The 26946-nt window shown below is 35.7% G+C and overlaps 3 protein-coding genes across 9 annotated transcripts; all 3 read left to right on the forward strand.

The window, feature by feature from the left end:
• The first annotated feature begins 1411 nt into the window (after nucleotides 1–1411).
• LOC107025978 (F-box protein CPR1-like) lies at nucleotides 1412–12811 on the forward strand. Of its 5 annotated transcripts, none has more exons than XM_027918199.1 (11): nucleotides 1412–1705; nucleotides 1986–2104; nucleotides 2203–2637; nucleotides 2812–3994; nucleotides 4108–4198; nucleotides 8588–8650; nucleotides 8732–8791; nucleotides 10162–10296; nucleotides 10479–10796; nucleotides 10884–10924; nucleotides 12098–12811. In XM_027918199.1, exons 3-4 carry the CDS (start codon nucleotides 2543–2545, stop codon nucleotides 3959–3961), a joined length of 1245 nt encoding a protein of 414 aa, XP_027774000.1. In that variant the 5' UTR covers nucleotides 1412–1705; nucleotides 1986–2104; nucleotides 2203–2542; the 3' UTR covers nucleotides 3962–3994; nucleotides 4108–4198; nucleotides 8588–8650; nucleotides 8732–8791; nucleotides 10162–10296; nucleotides 10479–10796; nucleotides 10884–10924; nucleotides 12098–12811. The 5 variants fall into 5 exon arrangements, with proteins under 5 accessions (XP_027774000.1, XP_027773999.1, XP_027773998.1 ...); XM_027918200.1 differs by having other exon boundaries at nucleotides 1413–1705; nucleotides 2839–3994; XM_027918198.1 differs by having other exon boundaries at nucleotides 2203–3994; nucleotides 4108–4229.
• An 895-nt stretch (nucleotides 12812–13706) lies between these two features.
• LOC107025833 (14-3-3 protein 9) lies at nucleotides 13707–18215 on the forward strand. 2 transcript variants are annotated; one of them, XM_015226595.2, is made up of 7 exons: nucleotides 13707–13915; nucleotides 14712–15018; nucleotides 15125–15212; nucleotides 16328–16437; nucleotides 16543–16691; nucleotides 17664–17719; nucleotides 17834–18215. In XM_015226595.2, the coding sequence occupies exons 1-7, from the start codon at nucleotides 13843–13845 to the stop codon at nucleotides 17834–17836; spliced, it is 786 nt and encodes a 261-aa protein (XP_015082081.1). In that variant the 5' UTR covers nucleotides 13707–13842; the 3' UTR covers nucleotides 17837–18215. The 2 variants fall into 2 exon arrangements, with proteins under 2 accessions (XP_015082081.1, XP_015082082.1); XM_015226596.2 differs by having other exon boundaries at nucleotides 13727–13915; nucleotides 17667–17719.
• Nucleotides 18216–19054: 839 nt separating this feature from the next.
• Nucleotides 19055–26887, forward strand: LOC107025832 (bifunctional riboflavin kinase/FMN phosphatase-like). 2 transcript variants are annotated; one of them, XM_015226593.2, is made up of 11 exons: nucleotides 19055–19348; nucleotides 19460–19577; nucleotides 20187–20373; nucleotides 21355–21485; nucleotides 21832–21901; nucleotides 22467–22532; nucleotides 23567–23721; nucleotides 23810–23887; nucleotides 23980–24116; nucleotides 24637–24729; nucleotides 26465–26887. In XM_015226593.2, the coding sequence occupies exons 2-11, from the start codon at nucleotides 19490–19492 to the stop codon at nucleotides 26609–26611; spliced, it is 1152 nt and encodes a 383-aa protein (XP_015082079.1). In that variant the 5' UTR covers nucleotides 19055–19348; nucleotides 19460–19489; the 3' UTR covers nucleotides 26612–26887. The 2 variants fall into 2 exon arrangements, with proteins under 2 accessions (XP_015082079.1, XP_015082080.1); XM_015226594.2 differs by lacking the exon at nucleotides 19055–19348 and adding an exon at nucleotides 19712–19806.
• The last annotated feature ends 59 nt before the right edge of the window (nucleotides 26888–26946 follow it).

The raw sequence follows: 26946 nt of genomic DNA on the forward strand, positions 1-26946 counted from the left end.
GATGATTAACTAATGAAAAATTCATAATTGGTCGTATTTATATGTTCGATTGAATAAGAAACAAGATGATGATTATCACTATGCAAATATCGAAGAACAAACTATGTATTTTCATGTAGACTTTATAATAATTATAAAAAATTAGGATACAAGTGAGTTGGTATTGTTCAAAGGTAATTTATATTTCTTTGCGTATACATGAGACCCAAATGTTAAGTTTAATTACTCTTGCTATAAAACAAGCTCGTATTTTATCTTTGTTACCTTTTCTCAATAATGAGAAACAATTTGAAAGAACCGATTCGACCGCTAGAACTACTGCTTTTAAAGAGCTTAATAATTTACAAATTATATAAAGCGTTAGCTTAAGTTCTCGATGATACTAACAAAAAAACTTTATTAAAAATGTTTGGATACTATTTTACGGTTATATAAATCTCAAACATAGACATACACGTATAATGCACGAATCTAACAAAGATAATAAAAGGCTAGAAAAATTGACATTAAGAATATTTTGGGCTCAATAGAGAATGTTTGTTGGGAAAATTGTATATAATAGCAAACTAATAACCTAAAATAAATAGAGTAGCTAGGGTTTGATTTAATTGTGCTCCATAGCAAACGTTTGCAAAAAATTACCAGGCGCCTCTCTCCCAAATATCTCGCTCGCCACTTTTTTTCAATCTCTCGCTCGCTTTCTCACTTTTTATACAAACACAAGTGTATAAAAATTGTTTCTAATTGTATAAAGCAGAGAAAATTGTACAAATAAATATATTTTGTTCCCCTCTCTCCCCTCTTCCAGATCTCGCTTGCCACTCTCCCAAATCTCGCTCGCCACCCTCGCCTTTCTCACTTATACAAACAGAAGCGAAATGTATAAATTGCATTTCTGTTTGTATAAAGCGTGAGAAAATTGTATATACACATGGAAGTACATATATTTTCGTCCTATACACTTATAATTATACAATAAAAATCCTCCCTTGCTCAGTTTCTTTTGTCTTTCTCTCTTTCTCGTTTTATACAATTTTCAAATTGTATCTAATTTCTCTCTTTCTCATTTTATATAATTCGATTCAATTGTATATTCCTTGTCAAGTCTCTTTTGTCTTTCTCTCTTTCTCATTTTATACAAATTCAAATTGTATATAATCGTTCTATATACTTACAATAATACAATTCGTTTTATACACTTCATTTTTATACAGTTCTCTGTCCAAGTGTTTTTCTATTTCTTGTTTTAACACTTCGTTTTATATAATTTGCTTCAACCGTATATGTATAACAAATTATACAGTTTCTATGTTTGCTATAGAGCGCAATTATACAAACTTTGCTATAGCATACAAATATAAATTTTTTATTTGCTATACTTGAAAGTTGTCCACTTTTGTTTTGAACTTTTTTGTTCCCAAAGTATCACAATGTACTTCAAAAAAGTTAGTAGTGTTAAGCTGGAAATATAATGGAGATATGAAGCTGCACAAATAAATTAGCAGCAGATTTAGGGTTCAACCAGGAAGGGTGTAGAAGAGTGGAGTTTGTTTAGCTCTCGAAGAACAGAGAAATTCAGCTCAAGTGAACAGAATCGCCGCCGGAGAGAAATGTCGGATTATATGCAAAAAGAATTGATGAATAAGATCTTCACAAGATTACCAATCAATTCAATCCTTCGATGCACAAGTGTTTGCAAGTCATGGTATTCTCTTCTTACTACCCCTAATTTTATCTCTACCTATCTTAATCGAAAAATATGATCACATCCTGATTCAAAATTACTCTGGAAACACAGAAATTGATATTTATGCTTCGTTCCGTTACAATGATAAAGTGGGAATAGAATACTTAATTTAATTCATTTAAACCTAATTATCACTTCTTGTTAGTTTATTTCCAAAAATTCAAGGTGTCTAATCGCCCACAAAATAAGTATGCACTACATGATTAGCTAATGGGAAGTTCATTGGCTGTATTCACAGGTTCAGTTGAATAAGCGTAGAGATGATCAATCACCAAGTAAATACGGACGAACACACTACTTTCATGTAGACTTAAACTATTAAAAATTAGGATACAAGTGACTTGGTACTATTGAAAGGTACTTGTATTTCTTTACGTATATCCGAAACACAAATGTTGATTCAAGCTTAGCAACTTACAAGTTATATAAAGTATTGACGTCACGTTATTTCACAGTTGCACGAATCTTAAGAGAAGACATACATGTGCAACGCACGTGCGGTGAATCTAATAAAGGTAATAAAAGGATACAAATATTGACGTCAAGAATATTTTGGGGCCAATAGATCAATAAAGGACATTTCTTTATCAGTTTTAACCTTTTTTGTTCCCGAAAGTACCATTGTACTTGAAAAAAGTTTTGTGCTAAACTAGAAATAGATAATCCTGGTCAAATAAATTAGCAGCAGCTTTTAGGGTTCAACCACGAAGGTGTAGAAGAGTGGAGTTAGTTTTTTTTAGCTCTCGAAGAACAGAGAAATTCAATTCAGTTGAACAGATTCGCCGAGGCAGAGAAATGTCGGATTATGTGCCAGAAGACTTGATGATTAAGATCTTCACAAGGTTACCAATCAAATCAATCCTTCGATGCACAAGTGTTTGCAAGTCATGGTACTCTCTTCTAACTAGCCCTAATTTTATCTTTACGCATCTCAATCGGAAACAAGATGATCACATCCTGATTCAGAATTACGTTGGAAACTCAGAAATATATATATATGCTTTATCTCGTTATAATGAGAAATTGGATCAAAATAACCACTTAGATTATTCATTTAAGTGCAGTAATGGTGTCGTTACTATTGTGGGCAGTTGTAATGGGATTGTGTGCATTGCTGCTGCCGACCAATTGAATTACTTGAATCATTTCTACTTTTGGAACCCAGCTATCAGAAAGCCTGTAGAACTCCCAGACCTAGGTTATACATGTGAGAAATGTGATACATTTGCTTATGCGTTGGGGTTTGGTTATGATCATGTTACCAATGACTACAAGGTGGTAAGAGTAGTACACACTTGGTCTCATCCGTCGCCACCTCATGTTGATCTTTATAAGTTAAGCACTGGTGTTTGGGAAGACATTAGTCATGTCTCTCTGTCTTACCTATTCCTTGCCAGTACATCACAGGCATATGTGAATGGAGCTTCTCATTGGATTGCTTCCAAATGGGATGTATCATCGTTGGTGAGTGTGATTGTTTTATTCAACATGCATGATGAGACATTCTCAGAGATGATATTGCCGAGTAGTTTAATCAATGAGTCACGATCATTCTATGATGAAATGTTCCTTTTTGTGTCAGAGGAATCTCTTTGTTTGGTTGATAATAACTATGACAAACGCAAACCTATTGATATTTGGATGATGAAAGAGTATGGTGCACCAGACTCATGGGTGAAACAGTTCAGCATCCAAAATAATCAGTTTGCACAACATATTCCTCTTCGTGATGACATTTTCTGGACACCTTATTCCGGAAGCGCTGCTCCAACTGAGCTTGAGATTGCTAATGAGTTTCTGAAGCCAATGGCTATAAGAAAAAATGGTGAAATCTTATGGGAAGGTAACCGAAGATTATTGGTTTCAGTTGATCATACAGGTGAAAGGTTTAAAGATGCCGACGTTGGTAACTTATCAAATGATTGGTGTTACAATCCGCGTTATGTTAGTTATTACAAAGAGAGCCTTGTTTTACCTGATAGATGGACAAATAATTGTGTTGGAGATGCTTGTGAGGAGTCATCCAATTTATGGAAGAGAGAGCCCAAAGATGGGAAAAGAAGGATCTCAAGGGCAAAATCTAAATATAGAATGCGGATTGCATCTCTTCTGCACATGAGTGGATTGCTTTACGTGTCAAAAATGAAAGGGAAATGGTTGAGGAAGAAAGGAAGGAAGATCAAGCAAGTCAAAGATCCTTCATGGTCCAATTAATTAGCTATGTTGCACTTGAAGTCCTTTAGCTCAGTAAGTTTTTGATTGAAGGTAGTTCACTGAAGTTTAGGTGTTGATCCCTTATGCCAACTTATTTTCTCTTAAAAGTCTTCTCAATTTCATGCAAACATTACATTATTTTGCAGGGTTCAGTCTGACAATGAAGACCTCTTGTGATGTATTGAAAGGTCAAAGCTTCCCTGAGCCAGAAGCGTGTGGCACATTTAATACTCTAGGGTATTCAAACTCTTTGTTTTAAAGACAGACTGTAAATACTTGTCTTGATTACTTTCTTCATAGATGTTTGGTGCATGATACTTCTAAGGTTTGTGTGTTTATCTATCTAATGTTTGGTGCATGATATAAGGTTGTGTGTTTATATATCTATCTCATGTTTGGTGCATGATACTTCAAGGTTTGTGTGTTTATCTTGGCACCTTGGTTTTTTAGTATACTAGAAAACTTTTACATCGTCTATTTGCTGAAATTGGATTTGTTAGAGGTATCTGTTGTGTTTCCCCCTTGGGTAGCGACCGCAGCATAGCTGTTATTACTCCCAAAAACCCAAACAGTACATGCTGGAACAGTCTTTCAGGTTATCTTCAAATGCCTTGTGATCCTTCTTCCTTCACAGCAACATAACAGTTATTTAGGGATATAGGCATAACTCATACAGTCTAATAAACCGTAATCATAGATCCAACAATTGCCTGTCACTACACAAATTAAAGTGCACATTTGCTCTTGGGTGCTAAACTTTTGGATTAAGAATGGTAGAGTAGTCTTGGATTGTGGTTTGCAGACGTAACTGATTACTGTTTCAAGCCAATTTTCTCGGTAGTAATTCTAAAGATCACTTATGAACTGAATTTAGTTGTCATGATCGCATGCCTTTCTTTCTATTTTGTTGATCTTATAACAAGTTGTGATTGGCTTATCCTCTCTGGTTCCTTCATCTTCCTCTTCTCTTCTACATCTTGCTGATAGGAGTTTAGTCTTCGTCTTAGCTGAAATTTCAATTTCAGTTACCATTAACATGCAGTTGCACATCCTCTCTGGTTCCTTCATCTTCCTCTTCTCTTCTATATCTTGCTGATAGGAGTTTAGTCTTCGTCTTAGCTGGAATTTCAACTTCAGTTGCCATTTACATGCAGTTGCGCTAGGGGTTCTTTTGATGTACTAGCTAGAAAGTATGCAACCAGTCTTTGTAGAAGTATATTTGCTTCTTGAAAGGAAACTGCTTGGGTTTCTTTGTCTTGTATTTCCTCCTTAAGCATTATTTTTATTTTGCTCGTTCTGCACGAAATTTGCTACAAAATGATTTGTACTTGACTGGCTTATATTTGTCAATGACACAGTCACACAGGACAGTGGTCATAGTTCAGTCCAATACAATGCACCTCTGTCTTTGGTCAGTGAGGTATAGGGTCCAATGGCTTTTAGGTCATCACCAAATTTAGCTTTCTTCTTTCTCCCCAATTTCTCATTTTGTTTATTGAAAGAGAACAAACGCTATCCATTAAGTAAAGTGAGGGTTTGTTATAGTGATTCGTGTGGTTGGTTACTCCTTTGAAAGTTGTAGGTCCTTGCTACTAACAACAACAACATACCCAGTGAAATCTCACAAAGTGGGGTCTGGGGAGGGTACGTAGCGTGTACACAGACCTTACCACTACCTCGTGAAGTTAGAGAGACTGTTTTCAAAAGACCCTTGGATCAAGGGTCTTTGCTACTGCTAGGGGTAAATAATTCTTTAACATTGCCACAAGTAGGTAGTCTACGTCCATTAGATTCCTAGAAAGATGAGCAACTAAGAAGAGAGGGATTTAAAAAAAATGAAAGGTATATCATTGATCTTTAGATTTGAAGATAAGTGAAAAACCAGAAGGTAAAGATATAGAGATCTTCCATTCTTTCAAAAGCCAAATACAGTGGATTACTTTCATATCAACATGTGTTCATGATCTTGGTGGAATTCCTAATTTAGTAAGTTTTGGTGAATAACCGGCCCTCCTTGTACACTCAAAGAGAACTAGAAATTTCTGAAAAAGGGTGACTAATAAGTATAATTAAAGTAAGTCTATAAATAAGATGTAGGAGGCCTTGAAGGAGGAGCCCAGAAAACATCATGGGGCATTCGGCCATTAGACAAAACATTAGTAGGTAAATTGTACATTTCCTCATATGAGAAGCAACTGTTTCCTGCTTCAGGCCTCTGTTTTGTCTACATGCCTGCCTGGCCATTTGCTTTATAATGCAACATCTAGATCTTGCTAGGTTCCTCCGATTTCTCTTCCAGGTTTTTACACTGCATTTTTTTTTGTTTCCTATTCTATCTTCCACTGCCAAAGTTTTTGAAGCTTCTTTATACTCTAGAACATCTCCAGCCTCCTCACTCTTTTTTTGCAGTTGGCTTCTTCATCACCATGCCTGTAAACTGGTTTTGTTTGCCGTCTTTTGAACCAGTAATTTTTTTGTTAAGAAGTCCCACATCGGTAGAGGGATGGGAATTTGGTCTCCTTATGTGGACTTGGACAAACCTCTCCTCATGAGCTAGCTTTTGAGGTTGAGTTAGGCGCAGGTGTCATATTTTAACATGGTATCGGAGTCAGGTCCATCCCAATTTGTTGTTCACCGATGTTGGGCCCCTATTTATAAGTGTTCACGCTCTAGTTGAGGTCTGGGTGTGTGGGGAAGTGTTAAGAAGTCCCACATCGGTAGAGGGATGGGAATTTGGTCTTATATGGACTTGGACAAACGTGCCCTCATGAGCTAGCTTTTAAGGCCGAGTTAGACCCAGGTGTCATATCTTAACATTTTTATTCCCGAGTAAGCCTAATGCTTACCACATCCAAAATTTTATGCTTTATAGAAACTAATTGCAGTAATCTCGTGAAGTCAACTAACTGAACTTCCTCTTCTATATATTGTTCTTTACACCAAGAACATAAAGAAGTTATGACTGTCCACTTGATCTTCTATATGGAGCTCTCTTTGCCTTCAAAAATCCTCTCATTTCTCTACTTCCAAATGTTCCACCAAATACAGGCAGGTATTGTTTTCCACCACCAAATCTTCTAGCACTTACTACCTCCCATCCTAATCCAACAACTTAAAAGATAAGCAGTATGCTATGGCATAGACCAGTTCACCTTAGTTAAATTGGCGAATGATGCCCACCCTTGTGCTGTAACTCTTACATGATGAGCATCATGAAGCAATGTAGGTTTCCTTTTCTGTAGTGCATCATGAATCTGACAAGATATAGCTCTTCTGACTACTAGCCAGGTGAAGCATTTCAACTTAATTGGTGCCACATTTTTCCATACACACTTCCAGGGTCCTGTTGACCTCTCTGTTACTTTAGTCAGCCTCCTATTATACACTCCATTTATCAAGAATAATCCATCCTGATGATGTTTTCATAACATGTTATCAGGTTCCGTAGAAACCATTATTATTTGTTATCTATTTGCATTTAAAGGTTTAAATTTGTATTTTAACTTGGTACTTGGTTTCTCTGCTGATAGTTTGGTTGATTTTCATTTTCCCAATAGTTTAGTTTGTTTCTACCGACTTCGGGGTTAAAAGGTGAAGTAGAGGAAAGAGTTGAACTTGCAGATCAAGTGTTTGCCTAAAGTCTTGATCAAGATTAGGCTTGATTGCATGGATTACTATGCATTTCTCTCCTTGATCTTCTTTCTAAATATGTGGCATGCCTTTTGAATTTTTTTTAATCAAAAATCTTGTCCGTTTAAAGTTTAACTTTATTGCTTTAGATTTTCTTTGTCCAAAATTTTCCGTATAATAATACTAATTTGATAAATTGTTGGGGGAAACAAGTCCAACAGTAGTAAAGAGGGTAGAACAGTGTAGTCAAAGGCGCACTTAAGCCCTGAAGTGAGGCTCAAAACGTGTTGAGCGCTTCACCTCGCTTTTTGTGCGCTTCAGTGTCGTCATTAAGGTTTTAAGGCAAACTTTTCCTTGTCAATGAGCCTCTTCTGAAGAACCGACACTATACAATTAATATTTCACTTTATCATAAATTTTTTTTCAATTTCTTTGGTCATATCTCAGTCATTCATGTTTTATAGTTATTAGTCTTGGACTAAAGCATATATATTTGTATTCTTTTCTCTCTTTGCGCCTTTTGTCATTGAAGCCCACACTTTATTTGTGCTCTGCGCTTAAAGCCCCAACGGACCTTAGAGCTTTTTTTGCGCTTTTTGCCGTTGATAACACTGGGATAGAACACTTGCAGCAACAAAAAGTTTGGGAGCAACAAATTTAATATCCATGGATTCTGGACAAACAATCTAGTACCCCAACACTGATAAGAAATATGCTGATAGAAATTTAAGGTGCCGTGAACTCTACCAACTAACAATAGCTAATGAAAAGCGTACTCTTAATATGAAAAACTCTTGCTAGACTTCCAAAACTGGTTGACATATCAGATCTAAAATTTATTGAACTCTGGATAGGACACACCGTTTACCGTTTTACAACTACCCTTTTTCAAAAAAACATAAACTCTATTTCACCGTTTTGTGCAAATGCTTACTTCTTCCTCTGCATGAATATGTCTTTTGACTTACTATTCTGATCATTACCTGATCCACACAGTTACTGAGCTTCCCTCATTTCCCGCTTTTGACGTAGGAAGTCTTCATTCTATCTATACGGAAGGTAAGTTACTGAAAGTTGTCATAACTTTAGCCGAATCTACAAAAATTCATTAATATTTATTGACAAATATTTTTATATTAGGTTCAAGATCAGGTGCTTGTAATAAAAACTGCAATACGGCTAAGCCGTCCATTACTAAAGGTTTGTTTTCCATCGTGTTTGTATTGTTGTATCGTATATACAATGTTTATTTTGATTGTTAACTAAAATATATTATATTCTGTCATTACGTAACAGTGAAAAGCGCCCTTTTATTTAATGGTGTAATCGTGTCGTTACCTTATTTCTCTTTCAAATTATGTCCTTACTTAATATTTCATAATTCTATTCTACGCTTTACCCTATATTATTTAACTCCACCGAAATACCTATCCTACGTTTTTACTCTTTTTTTTTCTTCATGGTCAACTATTTTATTTGCTCATACAGGTACTTTTTTTGTCCATAAACATATTCTGAAGTTATTATTCTGCTTTAACTATATTTCAGTTTATAGAGAACCTTTTTTGCATTTCCTTATTTGTATCACTATATTTATTAAGAACTTTAACATGCAAACAATAATATAGATGCTAAGAGAGCCTGGGCCAATTAATAATTTAATAACATGACTGGTTGAAAAATACTTACTTTGTTACAAGTTCTGGACCATATATGATATACTTGATCCCAAAAGAAAAAGAATCTTTTCATTTTTCAAATTCTTTTTGATGATAATTGTGTTCGAGTAGCGTATCTCGGTTTTTTTTTTGTGAAGTGGAGCTTTTATGTAGCATGTGCTATTTAGTAGTTTATGTCGATACAGTGTAGGCAAGGGAAGTCGGCAAAAAAATTAGCAGAAATACGATGTCTTAAGTTTTATTTTTTAAAATTGGTGATAAATTTAATGCATACAATAGTTTAGGCTATTTTAGTAAACTTACCAGTTATAATACAACACAAAGTCAAACCAAATGTGAAAAATATCATTAAACAACAACAAACGATACAATTGTCTCTTGTTTAATTATAACCATTATGCATTCTCATTCTTTCACTCCTTGCACCTTTTAGAGTATCCAGGTCACCGGCAAAATAAAAGAACTGATCTGAATATTGAACTAGGATCAAACTATGTTCCATTTAAAAGGGATTCAAATTGTAAATTTTGTTGTGCAAAATGATTTGAATATGAGCCTTTTGGATTTTGTTGTGCCATTCGTATGGTTAAGATAATTCACCGCATGCCAAATATAGCACTATTAATCAAATTAGAGTTCAGTAACTTATTCTCGTTTTACGTCCTCAAATCACAGCCTTGACTCCAAGTAAAACTGAATGGCTTTGAGAACTGTCATTGGTCATTTCATACATCAGTGTTTTGTCGCTTCATATAACTACTTATCTTACTGGCAGTATTTTCCTCCATTGGACATAATCTACATATCTAATTATTAACCAACTGATTTATCTTATTCTCTTCAGAATTCTGCATGTGTGACCACTGGATCTAACCATAAGCTAATCTATAGGTCCTTTGATAGCACAACCATTGTTGAACAAGCGATATTTCATCAACGAGCTCTTAGATGTTGGCACAACGGCTTGTTCAGCAATGATTCTGCTGCCAAGTGAACTTTGGTTGACACCGGCTCAACACTCTTAAGGTATGTGAGGCTGTTTTGCTTATTCTGATATTTGCGGATTTTTCCTGTCGGAGGAGAGGGAGTCTTAAAAGATGATTTTGGTCTTTCTACTTGTAGCCGACGTATAATCAGTGAAACTTGATGTTACAACCAAGGACAATATTGGTATTTCCTTTTGACATATTTTTCTTTGCTTATTTCAGTTGTTCATCCCATCAGCTATCACAGAGTTTTTATTCCACTGATATGCCTTTCATGTCTGCTGCACCCAGAACATTGTTGCTCTAACACAGAGAAGAGCTTTCTTACTCTTTCCTATTCGTTTGTTCTTTCAATTTCCATTTTTTTTGTCAAATTTGGTTTTTTCTTCTCAGATTGCTCAGCTGAAGTAGTGCTCTTAACAAAAGAAAGGCAAAACAAATATTGGTTCTTAATAGGAAAAGCAAGTTCAAGCTTTTATTGTTTTAGGTATATTGGGACCTAACAGTACCACAGATGTTGTCTGGGCTATTGATACAAAAGTAATAAACTATTCATGCCATTTTTTGTTACGAATATGATATACGCAACCATTTCAATTGAAGTGATTTTGCTTTTCAATTTTACAGGTGAAAACCAAATGAAACTGATCCCAGATGCTGTTCATGACGTGAGTTGCTGCCAAATTAAATTTCAGCCATAATAATTTTGTTTCATCCATTATCGTAAATATTTATTTATCTATTTGGATCCAAGACCAGCTCAACCACTAACATATAAGTAAATTTATTTTGTAGCTACAGTTTCAGAAACCTCACACACTTTAAAATCATATTGTTGTTACTGATGTTGATCATATAAAAAGTGTGTGGAACTGAAGAGTCTCAAATAGAGAACTAGAACTGTTTTTGTATCTTCCCAAGAGTACCACATTGGCCTCCCAAAAGTCTTTTGTGTGTTCAAAGTGACCACTGAACAGTCACATCTCACAAATAAAATGTAGAAGAAAAGAAATAGTACTTCTTAACCACTTGAAGAGAAAAAATGTCAGATTATTTGCCACAAGAATTGATGATTGACATCTTCATAAAACTACCAATCAAGTCAATCCTTCTATCTAGAAGTGTTTGCAAGTCATGATTCTCTCTTTTTACAAGCCCCAATTTTATCTCCACACACCTTAACCAAAACCAAAACATGAATCACATCATAATGCAATATGACTCTATAAATCCAGAAGAAAAAATATATGCTTTGTTCCATGACAATGAGAATTTGGATCAATATGTCTACTTTGATTTGCCGTTTGAGTGGACTAGCACTTACCTTAATATTGCAGGTAGTTGTAATGGAATTTTGTGTCTGGTGGACGATAACCGGAGTTACCCGAATCATTTCTATCTTTGGAACCCATGCATTAGAAAATCTGTTAATCTCCCAACACCAATGTATACATTTGAGACATGTAGTATCTGTGCTCATGTACAGGGGTTTGGATTTGATTGTGTTACTAATGACTACAAGGTGGTAAGAATAGTAGACACAACTTTTCGTCTTATGCCGTATGTAGAGCTTTATAAGCTAAGCACTGGTGTATAGAAAGACATAAGTCATCATGTTGCTCTGTCTTATCAATTCTCTTGCTCTACACCACAGTTATATCTGAATGGCGCTTCCCATTGGATTGCTTCCAAGTGGGGAAGAATTAGAAGAACCAACTCAGAGAAACACGATTGTTTTGTTTGACATGCATGATGATACATTCTTAGAAATGATGTTGCCAAGTAGTTTAACGATTGATGTACGAGTACATTTTGATGAAATGTTCCTTTTTGTGTTACAGGAATCACTTTGTCTGGTTGATAATAACTATAATCAAAGTAAACCTATTGAGATTTGGATGATGAGAGAGTATGGTGCAGCAGATACATGGTGAAGCAGTTCTGCGTTAGTTCTCGTCACTTTACACACAACTATTATGATGTAAGGTGTGATCTAGATGAGCTTGTGGTTACTCATAAATTGGTGAAGCCAATGACTATAAGGAATAATGGTGAAATCATATGGAAAGTGAGCTGTAGATTATTGGTTTCAGTTGATCATGTAGTTGAAAAGTTTAAAGATGTGTGGTTACTCATAAATTGGTGAAGCCAATGACTATAAGGAATAATGGTGAAATAATATGGAAAGTGAGCTGTAGGTTATTGGTTTCAGTTGATCATGTAGTTGAAGAGTTTAAAGATGTTGGCCTTGGTCACTCTACAAATGGTTGGTGTCACATTCCGCATTATGTCAGATTATTACAAAGAGAGCTTAGTTTTACCTGATAAATGGACAGATAATTGTGTTGGAGATGCTTGTGAAGAAAGAAAGAAAGAACAAAAGCTCTTTGTTAACTAATTAGCTATATTGCACTTGATTTACTGACTTTAGCTAATGGCTATGTTTTGGCTTTTGGCAAATGTATGAACAGTTGTAGTGGACTTGATTACTTGAGTTCTGCATATTCTATATATGAAACAGCCACAAATTTATAAAAAAGGTTTATTTGTGCATATTATTCTTGCTTTCCTTTAGCCTAGTAAGATCTTGATTGAAGTTGTTGCACTCAAGGGCACGATTGGTAGATGGATGAGAAACAAGTTATTCTTATACTTCCTTCGTTTCATAAAGAATAATTTGGTTTGACTTGGCACGGAGTTCAATAATATAAAGAAAAAATTTTCAATCTTGTGGTCCTAAATTAAAGTTAGATCAAATGTACAAAATTGTTCTTTAATCTTGTTGTCTTAAACATGTCACGTGGAAAGTCGTTATTAAAATGGTACCAAAAAAAAGTTAGAGGTCATTCTTTTTTTAACAGACTAAAAAGGAAAGGAGGTCGTTTGATTAATATTTAAAAATCTGCATAGTTATATACTCCCTCTGTCCCATTTTATGTGGTACCATCTCTTTTTTTGTCCCAAAAAGAATGTCACATTTCCTTATATGGTAAGTATTTAAAAGTATAATTCCTCTTTTATCCTTATTGGTTCTACTTAATTTTAAATAGTACTCTAATACATTCATAACGAGAGAGAAAAGTGAGTCCACTTTTAAAGGATAATTTGATAAACAATTCAAAATTTTCATTTATTTCTTAAACTTCATGCTGATCCAAATGGTGCAACATAAAATGAGACGGAGAAAATATTATTTTATGCAGGGTAAAGTAAAACATAGATTCTTCTCATAAGGACCCCTAAAGTAAACCTGAAAAGTTAAAAGGGTTTCAATGTATTTTATTTGTCACCAATTAACAGGACAATCGTGTAAAACATAATAATTTTGGAGGGGTTAAATTTAATTTGAACTTCTCTAGGGGCTATTGAAGTAATACACAAAAGTTAAAGGATGAGAAGTGCTATTTCCCTTTTAAGGAAGACCTTGTTAGATAAATCTCCACTCACTGTAGCTACTGCCGTAAAATCGTCATCGAGAAAGCATATTCACGCAGAACCAGAGAAGCAAAAAGGGAGAGAATAGAGCAAAATCTCTCTCTGTTTTCACTACAAAAAATCTTTGATTTCAATTTGAGAGAGATCGGAAATGGCTTCTTCCAAAGAACGTGAGAACTTCGTCTACGTCGCTAAGCTCGCTGAGCAAGCCGAACGCTACGATGGTTAGGGTTTCTACTTTTTACTGTGTGTAGATCTGTTAGTGTTTATGTTCCTTTTGAGTATATGCTTTAATTTGATGTATCTGTTATGTGATTACTCAGAAAAGGTTCGGAAATGGAACTGTTAGTTATGTTTTTGTTGCTCAGAATGTAAAATTTCACTGAAATGCTGCGCTTGTTGCTTTCGATGTTTTGAAGTTTTATATATTCGTAAATGGACTTATGTCAGCCTGGATTAACTTTTGTTGATCCGTTTTGGTTAAATGCAGTTAGGCTCTAGTTATTTTATGTAGGTTGTAGGTCTTTAGTACAGAGATGGTTGATCCGATTTTATTGAGATGCAACAATTGGTGCTTTTGAAGTTTCATATATCAGCAAACGGACTTAGGTCAGAAGTTGAGCGCACATAAACTTTTGTTGATCCACTTCGGTTAAATGCAATAAAAATTCTTTTAGTCTCTGATTGTTTTATGTAGGTTGTAGGAATTTAGTACCTTTAAGGATTTGTACGGATAGGGTTGATGTGCTTGTAGAATGTTGAATTACTCATAAATGGATATTTAGTTACTTGGAATTTGAGATTTTGTTGATATGATACAGGTTGGCGCTTTTGATGTATTAAGGATTTTTAAAAAATGAATTCTGAATTAATATGTTAGCAAATGTTTTTTATCTGCTTGGAAGTTCTACACAGATTACCTTTTATTGATCTGTTTGGTTAAATCTATGAAAAATGTAACTAGGTTTCATATTTTATGTAATTGGTTGAGATTTTAAGGAATTGTGAATTGTGGTACAGAAATGGTTGAAGCGATGAAAAATGTCGCAAACATGGATGTTGAATTGACTGTGGAGGAAAGGAATCTTCTTTCTGTTGGTTATAAGAATGTGGTAGGTTCTAGGAGAGCATCTTGGAGGATCTTGTCCTCTATTGAGCAGAAGGAAGAATCTAGAGGAAACGAGCAAAATGTCAAGCGAATCAAGGATTACCTGCAAAAGGTGGAGTCGGAGCTCACCAACATTTGCAATGATATTATGGTGGTCATTGATCAGCATCTAATTCCGTCATGCTCTGCAGGCGAATCAACTGTGTTTTACCACAAGATGTGAGGGTTCTGATTTCTGTTGGTTGTCGGTCTGAGTTATAAATATATGTTGTTTTGGGAAGTTTAGCAAACTGGAGTTGTTAAGATGATCTGTCTCTGCCCGCAGGAAGGGAGACTATTATCGTTATCTTGCAGAATTTAAAGCTGGCAATGACAAGAAGGAGGTTGCTGAGCTTTCATTGAAAGCATATCAGGTATATGGTTTGCTTGCGACCTGGCTTCTCGAAAATAGAGTGACGCACATGTCAGTTCCCATGCTCCCCCTTATTCTTGATAGTGGAAAATGCCCCACATGTTATCATTAATCCCTTGAATCTCTTTTTTCTTGGGGTTGAATCAGTGTCTCTTAAACGTAATTTTAATTTGAACTTTTTCTCGTCTCTAATCTATCATAAACAAATATTCGCTGTTTCTGAGAATAGTGCTTCTTTACTTGTTTATATATATATATATACACACACACACTTCAAAGCAGTTCTTAAGTACAAGTAAAAAGTTGAGCAGCAAAAGTAGTTCGATTGTCATTGAATGGTTAATTCATAATCTAATGACTTGCGAAGTGAGAGGAGTTTGCTTGTTCAAAAACATGTCTTAGAATGAAACAAGTACTTTTTCTTAAATCGCACACTTTATTTGCATTTTGCGCTTAAAGCCCCACCAGAACTTAGAGCTTACTTTTCTTTTGGTTTACATTGTTTTGGGTATTATCACAGTCCTCTTTGACCAGGATAGTCTGTTTCCCATTATTTAAGAACTTTTTTTTGGTGGGGGTAGGCCTGTGAATAGTGGAAGGAAGATTGAAGAGGGAGTGTCTTTTTTATGGATTAGAACCTGCATCTAAGATATGTGGGTCAGAGTAGCTACCAGTAGGCTGCAACCCAATTCTTGTATGTGCCACTGTTGAGTTACTGGGGTTTAAAAGATGCAAATGTGGTATTAACTATCTTACTGATTTTTTCCCATTAAATATTTTTAGATTCTTTTATAAACCAATGAAGTTTGTGCCGCTATTTGGGGTAATTTGTGTTAGCAACAAATACCATTGCAGAACAATGGAAAATGTGCCACAATTTGGGTTACTTGGGGTGAAAGTGAAGACCCTTTGTATGTCAATGCCAATTACGTTGATCTTACAGGAGTTAGTTTTGTATTTTATTAACATGCAGTTTTTCATTGAGAGCTTCTTTCCCTTTTTTTCTTTTCTCCAATTCTGTTTGCTGCATTTAGATGTTGAATTCCCTATTAGTTTGGTGATATATATGTCTGTCTGTCTGCTTCCACTAATTGTGTGTTGCTAAAACTTGTACAGTCAGCTACAACTGCTGCGGAGGCGGAATTAGCACCCACTCATCCCATTCGTCTGGGACTGGCTTTGAATTTCTCTGTTTTCTACTATGAGATCATGAATTCACCTGAAAGGTTTGTCTTTTGTATTTTCATCTTCTTGTAGCTGTCCTTACCTTTTTTTAAACGGTGTGTCTGTACTTGTTTCTAGGCTCAGCTGATTATAATCTGTTTCTCCAGGGCATGCCATCTTGCAAAACAGGCCTTCGATGAAGCAATATCTGAGCTGGATAGCCTGAATGAGGATTCCTACAAAGACAGCACCTTGATTATGCAACTTCTAAGGGACAACCTCACCTTGTGGACTTCTGATCTTCCAGAGGATGCTGGTATGCTTTGACACTCATATCCTAATATCTTTTGACACCTTGGCGTTTGTATAATCTAGAGTTTTCCTGATGTTCATAATTTCCTGGTCGACGGTACTTTATTTATTTACTTATTTGTTTCGTATAATTATCTCTTTAGCTTGAAATTACTATTCTCAGGCTTGGTTGAGATCTTTTGCTGGTCTTTTCCGCTAGTAGTTGCTATAGTTCTTCAGTGGTTTTGATAGCTCAATCACATGTGAGATGTCTACAGAAAAAACTAATTTGGTTCTGCAACCTTTTAGGTAGCATTAAGAGAACTGCCCCAAGGGCTTTGGTCTAAATGTAAAGAAAGAGGATATCGTGTGATATGCGAGTTGGGCAGTTGTCATGGGCTCAAACCCTGACACATAGAAATCTTGTATGTAGTAGAAGGACGGCCCATTTTGAACTGAATTTTGTATTGTGTGCCATTGCCTTCCCGAGATATCTTGATTTTCAGAAAGGAAACAAAGAAGATGATATTGTAATACTAAGTGCTAACTCACTATTTTCAAAAAATAAGTTCAGGGTGACGAAGAAGTGTGGCATTGCTTCTTCCTGCAAGGAGAAAAAAGGAGTCAGGCAAGGAAGTACTAGTTCTTGAAGGGTTTTTCCTTATGTCATGGGTTTCTTTTCTTGACATAGGATTAACCATGAAGTTTTATTGGTGTTACCTTCAGCTAAAATCTTGGGTATCTGCTTGTAGTTTGACTTTGTACTTGTACAATTTTTTCAGTTAGCTTACATGTGCCCTTCAATGAAAATGCTATTCCCCAGTGATTAATTATTTCCTTTGGAAATATATGATAAATGCAGTCAAGATAGCTTGACAAGGCATAAAAACGTGATATCAATAGCAGTATTAGGGGGTTGAGCTAGATGAATGGATTGTCTAATTTACTGAATCTGAGGGAAAAGTTAACTTTTACTAATTTTGTTGCCCTTTCACAGAAGATGCCCAAAAGGGAGATGCCACAAACAAAGCTGGTGGAGGTGAAGATGCAGAGGTAGGTTCTTTATATCCAGTCTCCTTCCTTCGAGTCGATTTTAGATTTTTCTAGACTGGTAGTAATTCAATTACGTAGTCATTCCAAATAATAATATTCTCTGTGTTCTTGCAGTGAATGGGCCTAATGGTTAGAACTACTATGTGTATTTGGAGGTGTGAGGACAAGGATACGCCAAGGGGGGTGTTTGTTTGTTAAGTCTTAGTAGATTCTTCTATTATGGGTCTGTCGTGTCAGATTCTTCACTTGTTAATTGGTTGTCTGCAACTCAGTGTGTAATTTGTATCCCTGTGCTATTTCCGCTCTCCGTATAGTGAGTTGTTTCAGTCTTTAGATAATTGCTGGTCTATAGGTGGTTTTATTTTTCAGATGACTGCCGCAGCCAAATGGAGGATGTCAGCTATTTGCTTGTCCTCTCACCCTTGTTATCTCAATATCACTAAATTTCCATTATTCTCTCTTTGTTCATTTAGTTTGGAGCTGAGCATATATGCTACTCTATGTTGGTGCATGTCATTGGTATCTTTTACCCCCAATATTATTTATTCTCTCTGCCTGAGTAGTCTTTTACCCCAAAATAAAGTATTGGAAGAATTAGAATATCTAGAAAATTGGCTTGCTCAGTTATTCTTGCTAAATTGTTTATTGAGCCAAGACAATGACAAAAAAATGCCTTGACAAATTTGGTGGGATAGATTGTTGATAACTGATGACTTTTCCAAGAGTTGTGGTGTTTTGTTTTTCCTTGGAGAAGTTCATTGCACCTTTCCTATTTCTCTACCATCTTGATGGAGGTTGATTGATTATATTTGACTTTCTTATCTCCTTGTACGTGGCCAAAAGTAGTTGAATCAAGAAGAATAAATTATCTTTTCTATAATTTGTTTCTTGGAACTGCCATCTGGGTGTTGTTTATATTTGACCAAATAGCATGGTTACAGCTGCCCATGCTTGGGAAAAAAAGGGAAGTTTGCCTGTACTAGCTCATGTTTAAAATCCTCTTTCAATTGTGCCTCCCCTTCGTCTGCCGTCTGATACTTTTAAAATAACTATTCACTATATACAGACTTGTCACTATCGATCTTATTATAACTTGATGAAATGCATACGCATCCAGTAATCAAATTAATTTCATTAAACTCCACCACCAATAATAGTGTTACATAGAGCATCAAGACGAATGCGATGTTTCAAGGTGTCGGGCAGTTAGAATAACAAGATTAAAAAGTAATGTTCTAAATTCATAGAAACGACATTAATGATCTTTTCTATTTATCTAAAACAAAATCATCTTACTGAATGTATAGAACATATATATAAAAATTAATTTTCTTATATTTTAGGTGTATATAGAAAGATTTTGAGTCAGCTAAACACAATATATAGTATGTTAGCTCAGTATTATATCAGGTGGTTCAAAATTCACAAGACTTCAAATTTGAGATAGTACTACAAAAAGTACAACTTTTAATAATGCAAATGACAGTTGATTGAAACATCACTCAAAAAGGAAGAAGAAGAAGAAGACAAGAGGATATTGGAATGTAGAACAATAATATTTGGTGTTATACTTGGAATACCGAATAATTACTTTCGGAAGGCGGGAAAAAGAATCCCTCCCCATATTGTGTAAGCACCTTTGCCCAATTGCAAATTGGAATTTGATCCTTTCGTTAAAATATCTCTTTAAAATCGTTGATATTCTATGTTATATTTCTGCTCATTCATCACATTTCACAGCAAAGCCTTAAACTTCTCTGACACACAACAATGGGGGATCTTCATTCTGCAGAAGAACATGGAATAACTCAAATTTCAGCTGTCATTTTTGATTTGGATGGTACCCTTTTGAGTACAGGTCCTCTTTTTCCACTCCCTTTTTTAGTTTTATATTTTTCTGGATTTGTAGCATTTGTGTTTTGGGATCTATTTTTTTTTTTACTATAAGTTCAACTGAATCGTGTTTTTGACTCTTGCAATGTATGAATATAGTCCCTGTTTTTAAGGTGTTTGAGTCAGCTTGCGCGTAGTACTTATATCTCTGATGTCATTGTCACCTCCCACCAGCAACATGTATTAAGTATCAGGTAACTCTGTCCACCAAGTTTATGACATATGAGAAGAAATTAGCTAGTGTTTTTGTCTTTGTTGGATTTGAATATGAGACCATATGATTTTCAGTCTACTTTATTGACCACTAGATCACACCTTTGGTGCCTCTATAAGTTCCATTTTGTGGGATGCAATTTAAGTGGGATGAAGTTTAAGAAAGAAGGATTGAGTTATACAACTCATAATCTGATTAGGCCCATAGAAACAATTTTAAAAGTGAAGTGCATAAGATATGTTAAGGATGCGTATGCACCACGTTACCCAGACTCCACTTGTGGGATTAAACTTGGGTATGTTGTTGTATGCATCTCACTCTGAGCCCGGTGATACTAAATCTTGGATGTGTTTGTTTTAGAGCACTTGACAAAGGAAATTCTGAAGGAATTTCTGGCTGGATACGGGAAGGTGCCAGATAAGGAGAAGGAAAAGAAAAGATTGGGGATGGCCCAGAAAGAGTACGCTATTGGCATTGTCAGTGATTACGACCTCCCTATCACGCCCGATCAGTATGTCCAAGCTGTCATGCCCTTTTATCATGACTTGTAAGTGTTTTTTGAACCATGTCTCTCAATATATTAGTTGTTTCTTTTTATTTTGGATATTCACTTGTAAACTACTATAAAGCATAATTGGTTGACACTTGACAGCGGCAGACCTAGTGCATTAGTTATGGATTTGTCCAAATAGAGACGGACCTACAACATAACCTATGGGTTCGCGAGAACTCAGTGATTTTTGCTCAAACCCGGTATATGTATCAATCCACTAAATATTTGACTGTGAACCCAATTATTATTGTATATTAACTTGAGGTCACTGTAGGAATCCATAAACTTCAAATCTTGGATCTGTCTCGGAGTCCAAACTAATACCTTTGGTTCAAACTCAATATATGTGTAAAAAGTCCATGAAATAGTGTAAAACATAGTGTCCGAACACAATAAATTAATAGGTTGAGGTAGAATTCAGAGCTCAAAGCCATTAAGTCCAAATCCTAGATCCACCTATGTTGTTTGATGTCATCTTCTTACAAAATCATCATATTTGTGGATTTCATTTTACTTCATATTGGATAGTAACATGGTTATTGATCCTTACATTCTCCTATTGCTCTTACATGTTGGATATAAGTCTTCTTCATGTTGCTTCAAGCCTTCAAGAGCGCATGCATCTTCCCGTTTTCCTACACTGTGTTACAAAGTTGTATTCTTAATGTCTTCGAGTGAATGTTCTGTGATAATGTCTCCGATTCAAGTTGATGACATGATGAGAATGAAATACTTGTTGCCATGACATCTTTAATAATTTGACTAGCCACACAATATTCATTCTCTGCTCTGCATAACTAACAGAATCTAGTAAAACACTATGCACTAGTCGCCTCCACTTGTCTATAATTTTGCACATCATCTCACATTGTATTAACGGTGTGATAGATGAGCTAGGATCAGCTTCCCTGCACTGATTTATGATGTTGGCAACAGATTATTAATGTATAGTTTTTTTTCCCTGTTTTGTTGCAGGTGGTTGCAAGCAAAAGCGCTTCCTGGTGCTAATCGCCTTATAAGACATTTCCATAAGCATGGAGTTCCCTTTGCCCTTGCTTCAAATTCCAAAAGGAAAAACATAGATAAGAAAGTCTCTCTCCAAGAAGGTTGTGCTATAACTCATTAAGAAATTAATGTAAAACGTAGTTTATAATCATTATGCTCCTTTTCACATTATCCCTTTATTTTCTTGTTTCATCAATTAGTGTTGTTATTTTCGAAGTAAATAGTCCATAAGACAGTTCCTTAGGACTGAGAAAATTCTTTTTGTTAAAGCCTGCAAAGTATTTTTTTTGAATCATCTTATTGTTAAAAAAATGTTTCCTTCTCTTCCTAAATGAGGTCGCCTTTATGAACTTCCAATCAAGGTCAGCACATCAATTTTCTTTCAGTTGTTTCCTTGTGAAGGTGTCTATTATAAGCTAACATAATCCTTTTTGTTCATTGAACTAGGTTGGAAAGAATGTTTTTCCATAGTTCTTGGAAGTGACGAGGTTAAATCAGGGAAGCCTTCTCCAGACATGTAAGTTAGGCTTTCTACTGCGGGTGATTCTCTGAATAGTTCTGGTTACTGCTATGCATAAGATATGACATACTCTTTTATCCTTTATTCCTCTCAAAGTTTGTGTTATCACATTTTTCTTGAAGAAAATTTGTTATTCATAGCTGGAGAACCAAGAAGGTGCTTAATTACAATAGTATATACAAACTGCTCATGATACTATTCTTTCAGAAGCTCATAAAGTTACCGAAATCTGTCATTTGATCTATGCTATTTAGATATTCATGTTTGACTAAAAAGACTACATATGTAAGCAAAAGTATTTCAATTCATGAACACTATAGCTAATTCCTTTAAAGCATCTTGATTAATCTCCCCTTCTCTTATTATGTCTAAAATAAGTACCCAATAAAAATTTTGTGCTATACATGTTCATTTTTCAGGAGCTACTGTTAGTCTAAAATCACTTGCAAAATTTGCGTATATCACTGACAGACTGAACTTCTTTCCATTGGTTGATAATTGGTGTCACCTGTGAGATAATATAGTTTCTTCTGATTTCCTGTGAATTCTTGATTGATTTTAGATTTCTTGAAGCTGCAAAACAAATGGGTGCAGATGCAGCTCACTGCCTAGTGATAGAGGATTCTGTGTAAGTAACCTTTTCTTTCTCATTTCTAGTTAGCTTGTTTAAGTTGGACAGTTCTTTGCATGCCTATGCAGTGTGCTAGTGAGTGGTTGAAATCATCCACCTTTCATGTAAGTGACTGTATTTCTATTCTCAAGGATCAAACTTAAGTCGTCACAAGTGATCAGCATAACTAGCTGTCTAGCATTAGTTTACTGCTTGAACTCTTAATGTAAACTCTTAACAGATTAACATGTACCTCAAAAAGTTTGCGGTTCCTCTTTTTTTTTGCCCCTACTAATAGCTAACTTGACTAGCTGAACACACTCTTGAAGCTGATTTTGATTCTTAACATATGTTGATATGATGATATCATGAGTATGTAATTTCATCTAACAATGTTTGTGGGACTGAGAAGTGAATTTGAGATAACTGTGCAAAAATTTGGTTCTTGAAGTTCACATACCCGGTGCATGGAGCATGTTAAGTTACTTTACCTCCAATAGAAACATTTATCGCAAACTGGGGTGAGTATGATTCTTATGCCTATCTTAGGACATTACGCTTAAACCATAAAATGGCTCTTGGTTTTGATTTTTTCTGGAGAAGACTGAAATAACTTACTGATACATGCACCTACACATGGAAGTCTTAATTTCTGCAGTGAGTAATGCTACTAATTTTAATACTGCTTTGGTATCAAAGGCTGGTGATCTATTCTAGCATATCATTTTTGCTAATAAGAACAGCTTAAACATGATTCACATGAGATGTGAGTGTGTGCCATCTTAACTCTAGTCAAAGCTGACAATTCGTGCTGTGCTGTGGCACACACTAGTGCATGTGAAGGGTTTCAGATACTTCCTTAGAAATAGAAGTAATCCTGTTTTTCTTTAAATTGACTTGCTCCTTGTTTTTTTCGTTTTCTCTTCAGTGAACTGATCATTCATGATTCTACATATTGAGAACTCGTTTGTGCAGTTAATGCACGACTGTTGAACATTTTTTATTAACCGCAATTGATATGACAGTAGTTCCTCACCCAATAATTTTGACAGTATCGGAGTCAAGGCAGGCAAGGCTGCTGGAATGAAGGTGGTAGCTGTGCCATCTTTCCATTCTGAATTTGATCAATATACAATAGCTGATTCTGTGCTTCGTTCACTCCTAGATTTAAAACCGGAAGTATGGGGTCTCCCACCATTTGAAGACTGTATGTTTCCTTCCAGTATGCCTACTTTATGCTCTGGTCCTGCATGTCCTGCTAGTATGATGCAACTTTTATTATTTAATGACTGCAGGGGTTGATAATGCATTGCTGGTTGAACCTGTTCATTTCAGGGGTCTGTACAAAAATGGCCTCCTCCATGATATTGCAGGTCTATGACAAGCCAAGTCCCATATCCTCTCCCTGATTCCTTCTTATTTGTGTTATTAGACTCTCAGAATTCTGACTAAAGATCATATCCAGATGATGGGCCGTCTACTCTCCCCGATCAAGTGTTTGGAGTTTATTTTGGCTGGGCAAAACCTGAGGCTTACAAGTTCATAAAGATTGCTCTTGGCGTTGGTTGGGGACATGGCTGCTGCAGTTCTAAAAGGAAGATGGTGAGTAAACTAACCCAATGCTTCTTCACTTGACACTGTTGGATGCTCATGGAACTTGCCCTATTATGGTTGCTTATTTGTTTTCAGTTAGGGATATTGCAGAATACTTTGTTTATCCGTACACTTATTATGACTTTTATAAAGTGTTTCCTGCAGCATTACTCAATGTGTCTGTGTAATGGACAACTGCTATCTATAGTTTGACATGCTTTCCACTAAGCATCAAATAGTGTAGCACAATTTTTTGAAGTGCAAGTGTTTTAAACAATGAAAAAGAGTTTACTGGTTTTCTGTAGCCAAAGAAAAAGTTCGTCAATAGTCTTCTTGAGGCATTTTAATTTCTTCATGCATGATGTTGCTTGTAGTCAGAATTTGTCTATTTGCATAGTCCCTAATTCCTACTTGACAGACATTAGCTTTTCATCTCTTTTATCTTTGTCTGCTGCTATTTTAAATTTCTCGTTCTTATATGTTTTCCTTGTTTAAAGATGACCATATTTGTTTTTCTACTCCATTTCAGCAAGCTTGTATAGTTGATTCAAGTGACGAACAGATCCAGCATGGCAAAATGGAAGTTATGGTTGTAGGTTACATCAGAGGATCACACGATGAGGTGATATAGATAGTTGTTAAATTAATTTTTCAGTGATTTGTCTTAGTAACTGAGGATTACCCACCGGAAAATAGTTAGCATAGTAAAAAGTAACGAAAAACAAGTTTTCTATGGGGAAAACCACAGCTCGGGAAGAGCTAAATAATTTCACTATAAAATTGTAGTTTAGAGTTGCTAGTTTTCAGTATCACAAAGTCCTCACGACTCCCCCACTCAAAACTGAAACCCAAAACGCACTGTATAATACACACTCAGAATACATTCATTTCTTTTAATACCCGTACTGTAATACCACTCACCCTTGGCCTCAAGGCAGGCCTAGTGGTAGGAGCACAGATACGTAATAGGCGCCATAATGGGTTCGAATCCTGTCTCATACAAAAACTTGATTCTTAAGTGGAGAAGGGCGGACCCATTATCCTCCGAGTTTCAAACCGTGTTGCCGGGGCCCTCAGGTATTGCTCGGTTATCGGAAGTACCACTCACTCCTTAATTCTTTTCTTTTCTCCAACAGAGAACTACATTGTGAAATAAACCTTGGCCCAACCCTCCTGTTGAGAAAACATCTCAACCCAAACAGGGGTCTCATACCTTCCGATACATTGCAACCCCATCGATGGTTAGGTATACTGTGGTCTCGTCATCTTCCATCCATTACTACACTTCAAATGTCTAGACATGCACATACTCGTGTGCCAGTGCCTATGATACCCCTTCTCATGATCCTATACTAGCTAAAACTCAAGGATTAATAATGGGATGATAACTATTAGTAAATAAAAACAAGATGAAAGTAAGGAAGGAAAATGATATTTTTATGTAGAGAACTCTTCTTTAAGTTAAGGGAAAAGCCACTGCCCAAAAGGAGCAAAACAATATCACTATTGAAAATTTGCGATGGTAATTCAAAGTTCTCGAGAGACTCACCCACCGAAAAGAGGAAATCCACAAGGTTATACTGCTTGGAATACATTTTCTTTGACACCCTCACTAGAATTCCACTAACTCTAGGTCATTTTCTCTCCTTGTGGAGGAGTACATCATTCTCTATCTCTCGACTGTCATACAAATAATTGAATAAGCCCATACTAAGAGGAGGAAAAACTTCTCCTCCAACAAAAATAGTGTTACAAGGGAAGTTAGACCAGAAATCAGACCTTTAGAATTTCCTACCTTCTAAGAAACTTCCCTTTTCTTCAAGTTTTCATCCTCGTCAAACTACTGTACCACTACTTGAAATTCATCGGATACCTTTATTGCCATGTCGGATTTATTTCTGTCTATGAGCTGGATCCTACAGCTCCGATGATATGTATGCTTGCATCTTATACTTGCTTTAGTTGATTAGTCAAACCCACAAAATTAATGTACCTGTTACTGAGTCCATTTGCGAGTTTCTGGCACAGACATTCCATATGATTACAGCAGAAACACTCTCTGCATCTGCAATGCTGTAGCCAAAACATACTTTTCATGTAGCAGCAACTGAAGTCTTCTCCAAATTTGTGTAGGATCGTATGGAATGCTTAGACAGATACTTACAAAAACGATATAATTGATAAACATTTAAGTACCTGTCTACCCTCTACCAAGATGTACAGCGAAGTTGGCTTGCCGATGTTTAATTATAATATCACTATGTCCACTATTAACATGTTTTAGCACTCTGTACTTTACCTTGCTTAATTTTCTCATCTGTACTAAGTTAGCATTTTCCATACTATCATTCATACAGGGAAAATCGGGCAAAATAGAAATACTTGAGGAGGACAAGTCAATTGCCAATGCTGCCTTGAATCTGTCTGAATTCTCCCTAGGTGCATTCAAGTCCCTCTTCTCTGAAGTTGCTATACAAGATGATTGCGACCTTAATGTAAAATGAACAAGGATATGATTGGCATTAGCATAGCGATTAGTTACATCCGTTACCCTGAAAGAAGAAATATGTCTTCTTGGGATCAGGGTGACAAAAAAAAACATGAAATAATTTTTGAAACCCAGAACTTCAATCGTCGTTCTGGTTTCTTGCTCACATGGTTATGGACTAGTGGCCTGCCTACCATTTTTTCTGTAAAATTAACAGTCCCATGGATGAATTTCATAGTTACTAATAGTGCTTTGCCAATGGATTGAAAATAATGAAATTGTGTTTAGCTTAGTCTTTTTGCAGTTTCTCCTTTTACTCTATGTTCACATGCCAGGTTAAATCAGTGCTTA

Source organism: Solanum pennellii, chromosome 7, assembly GCF_001406875.1.
Source record: "Solanum pennellii chromosome 7, SPENNV200".
NCBI classification, from domain to species: Eukaryota; Viridiplantae; Streptophyta; class Magnoliopsida; order Solanales; family Solanaceae; genus Solanum; species Solanum pennellii.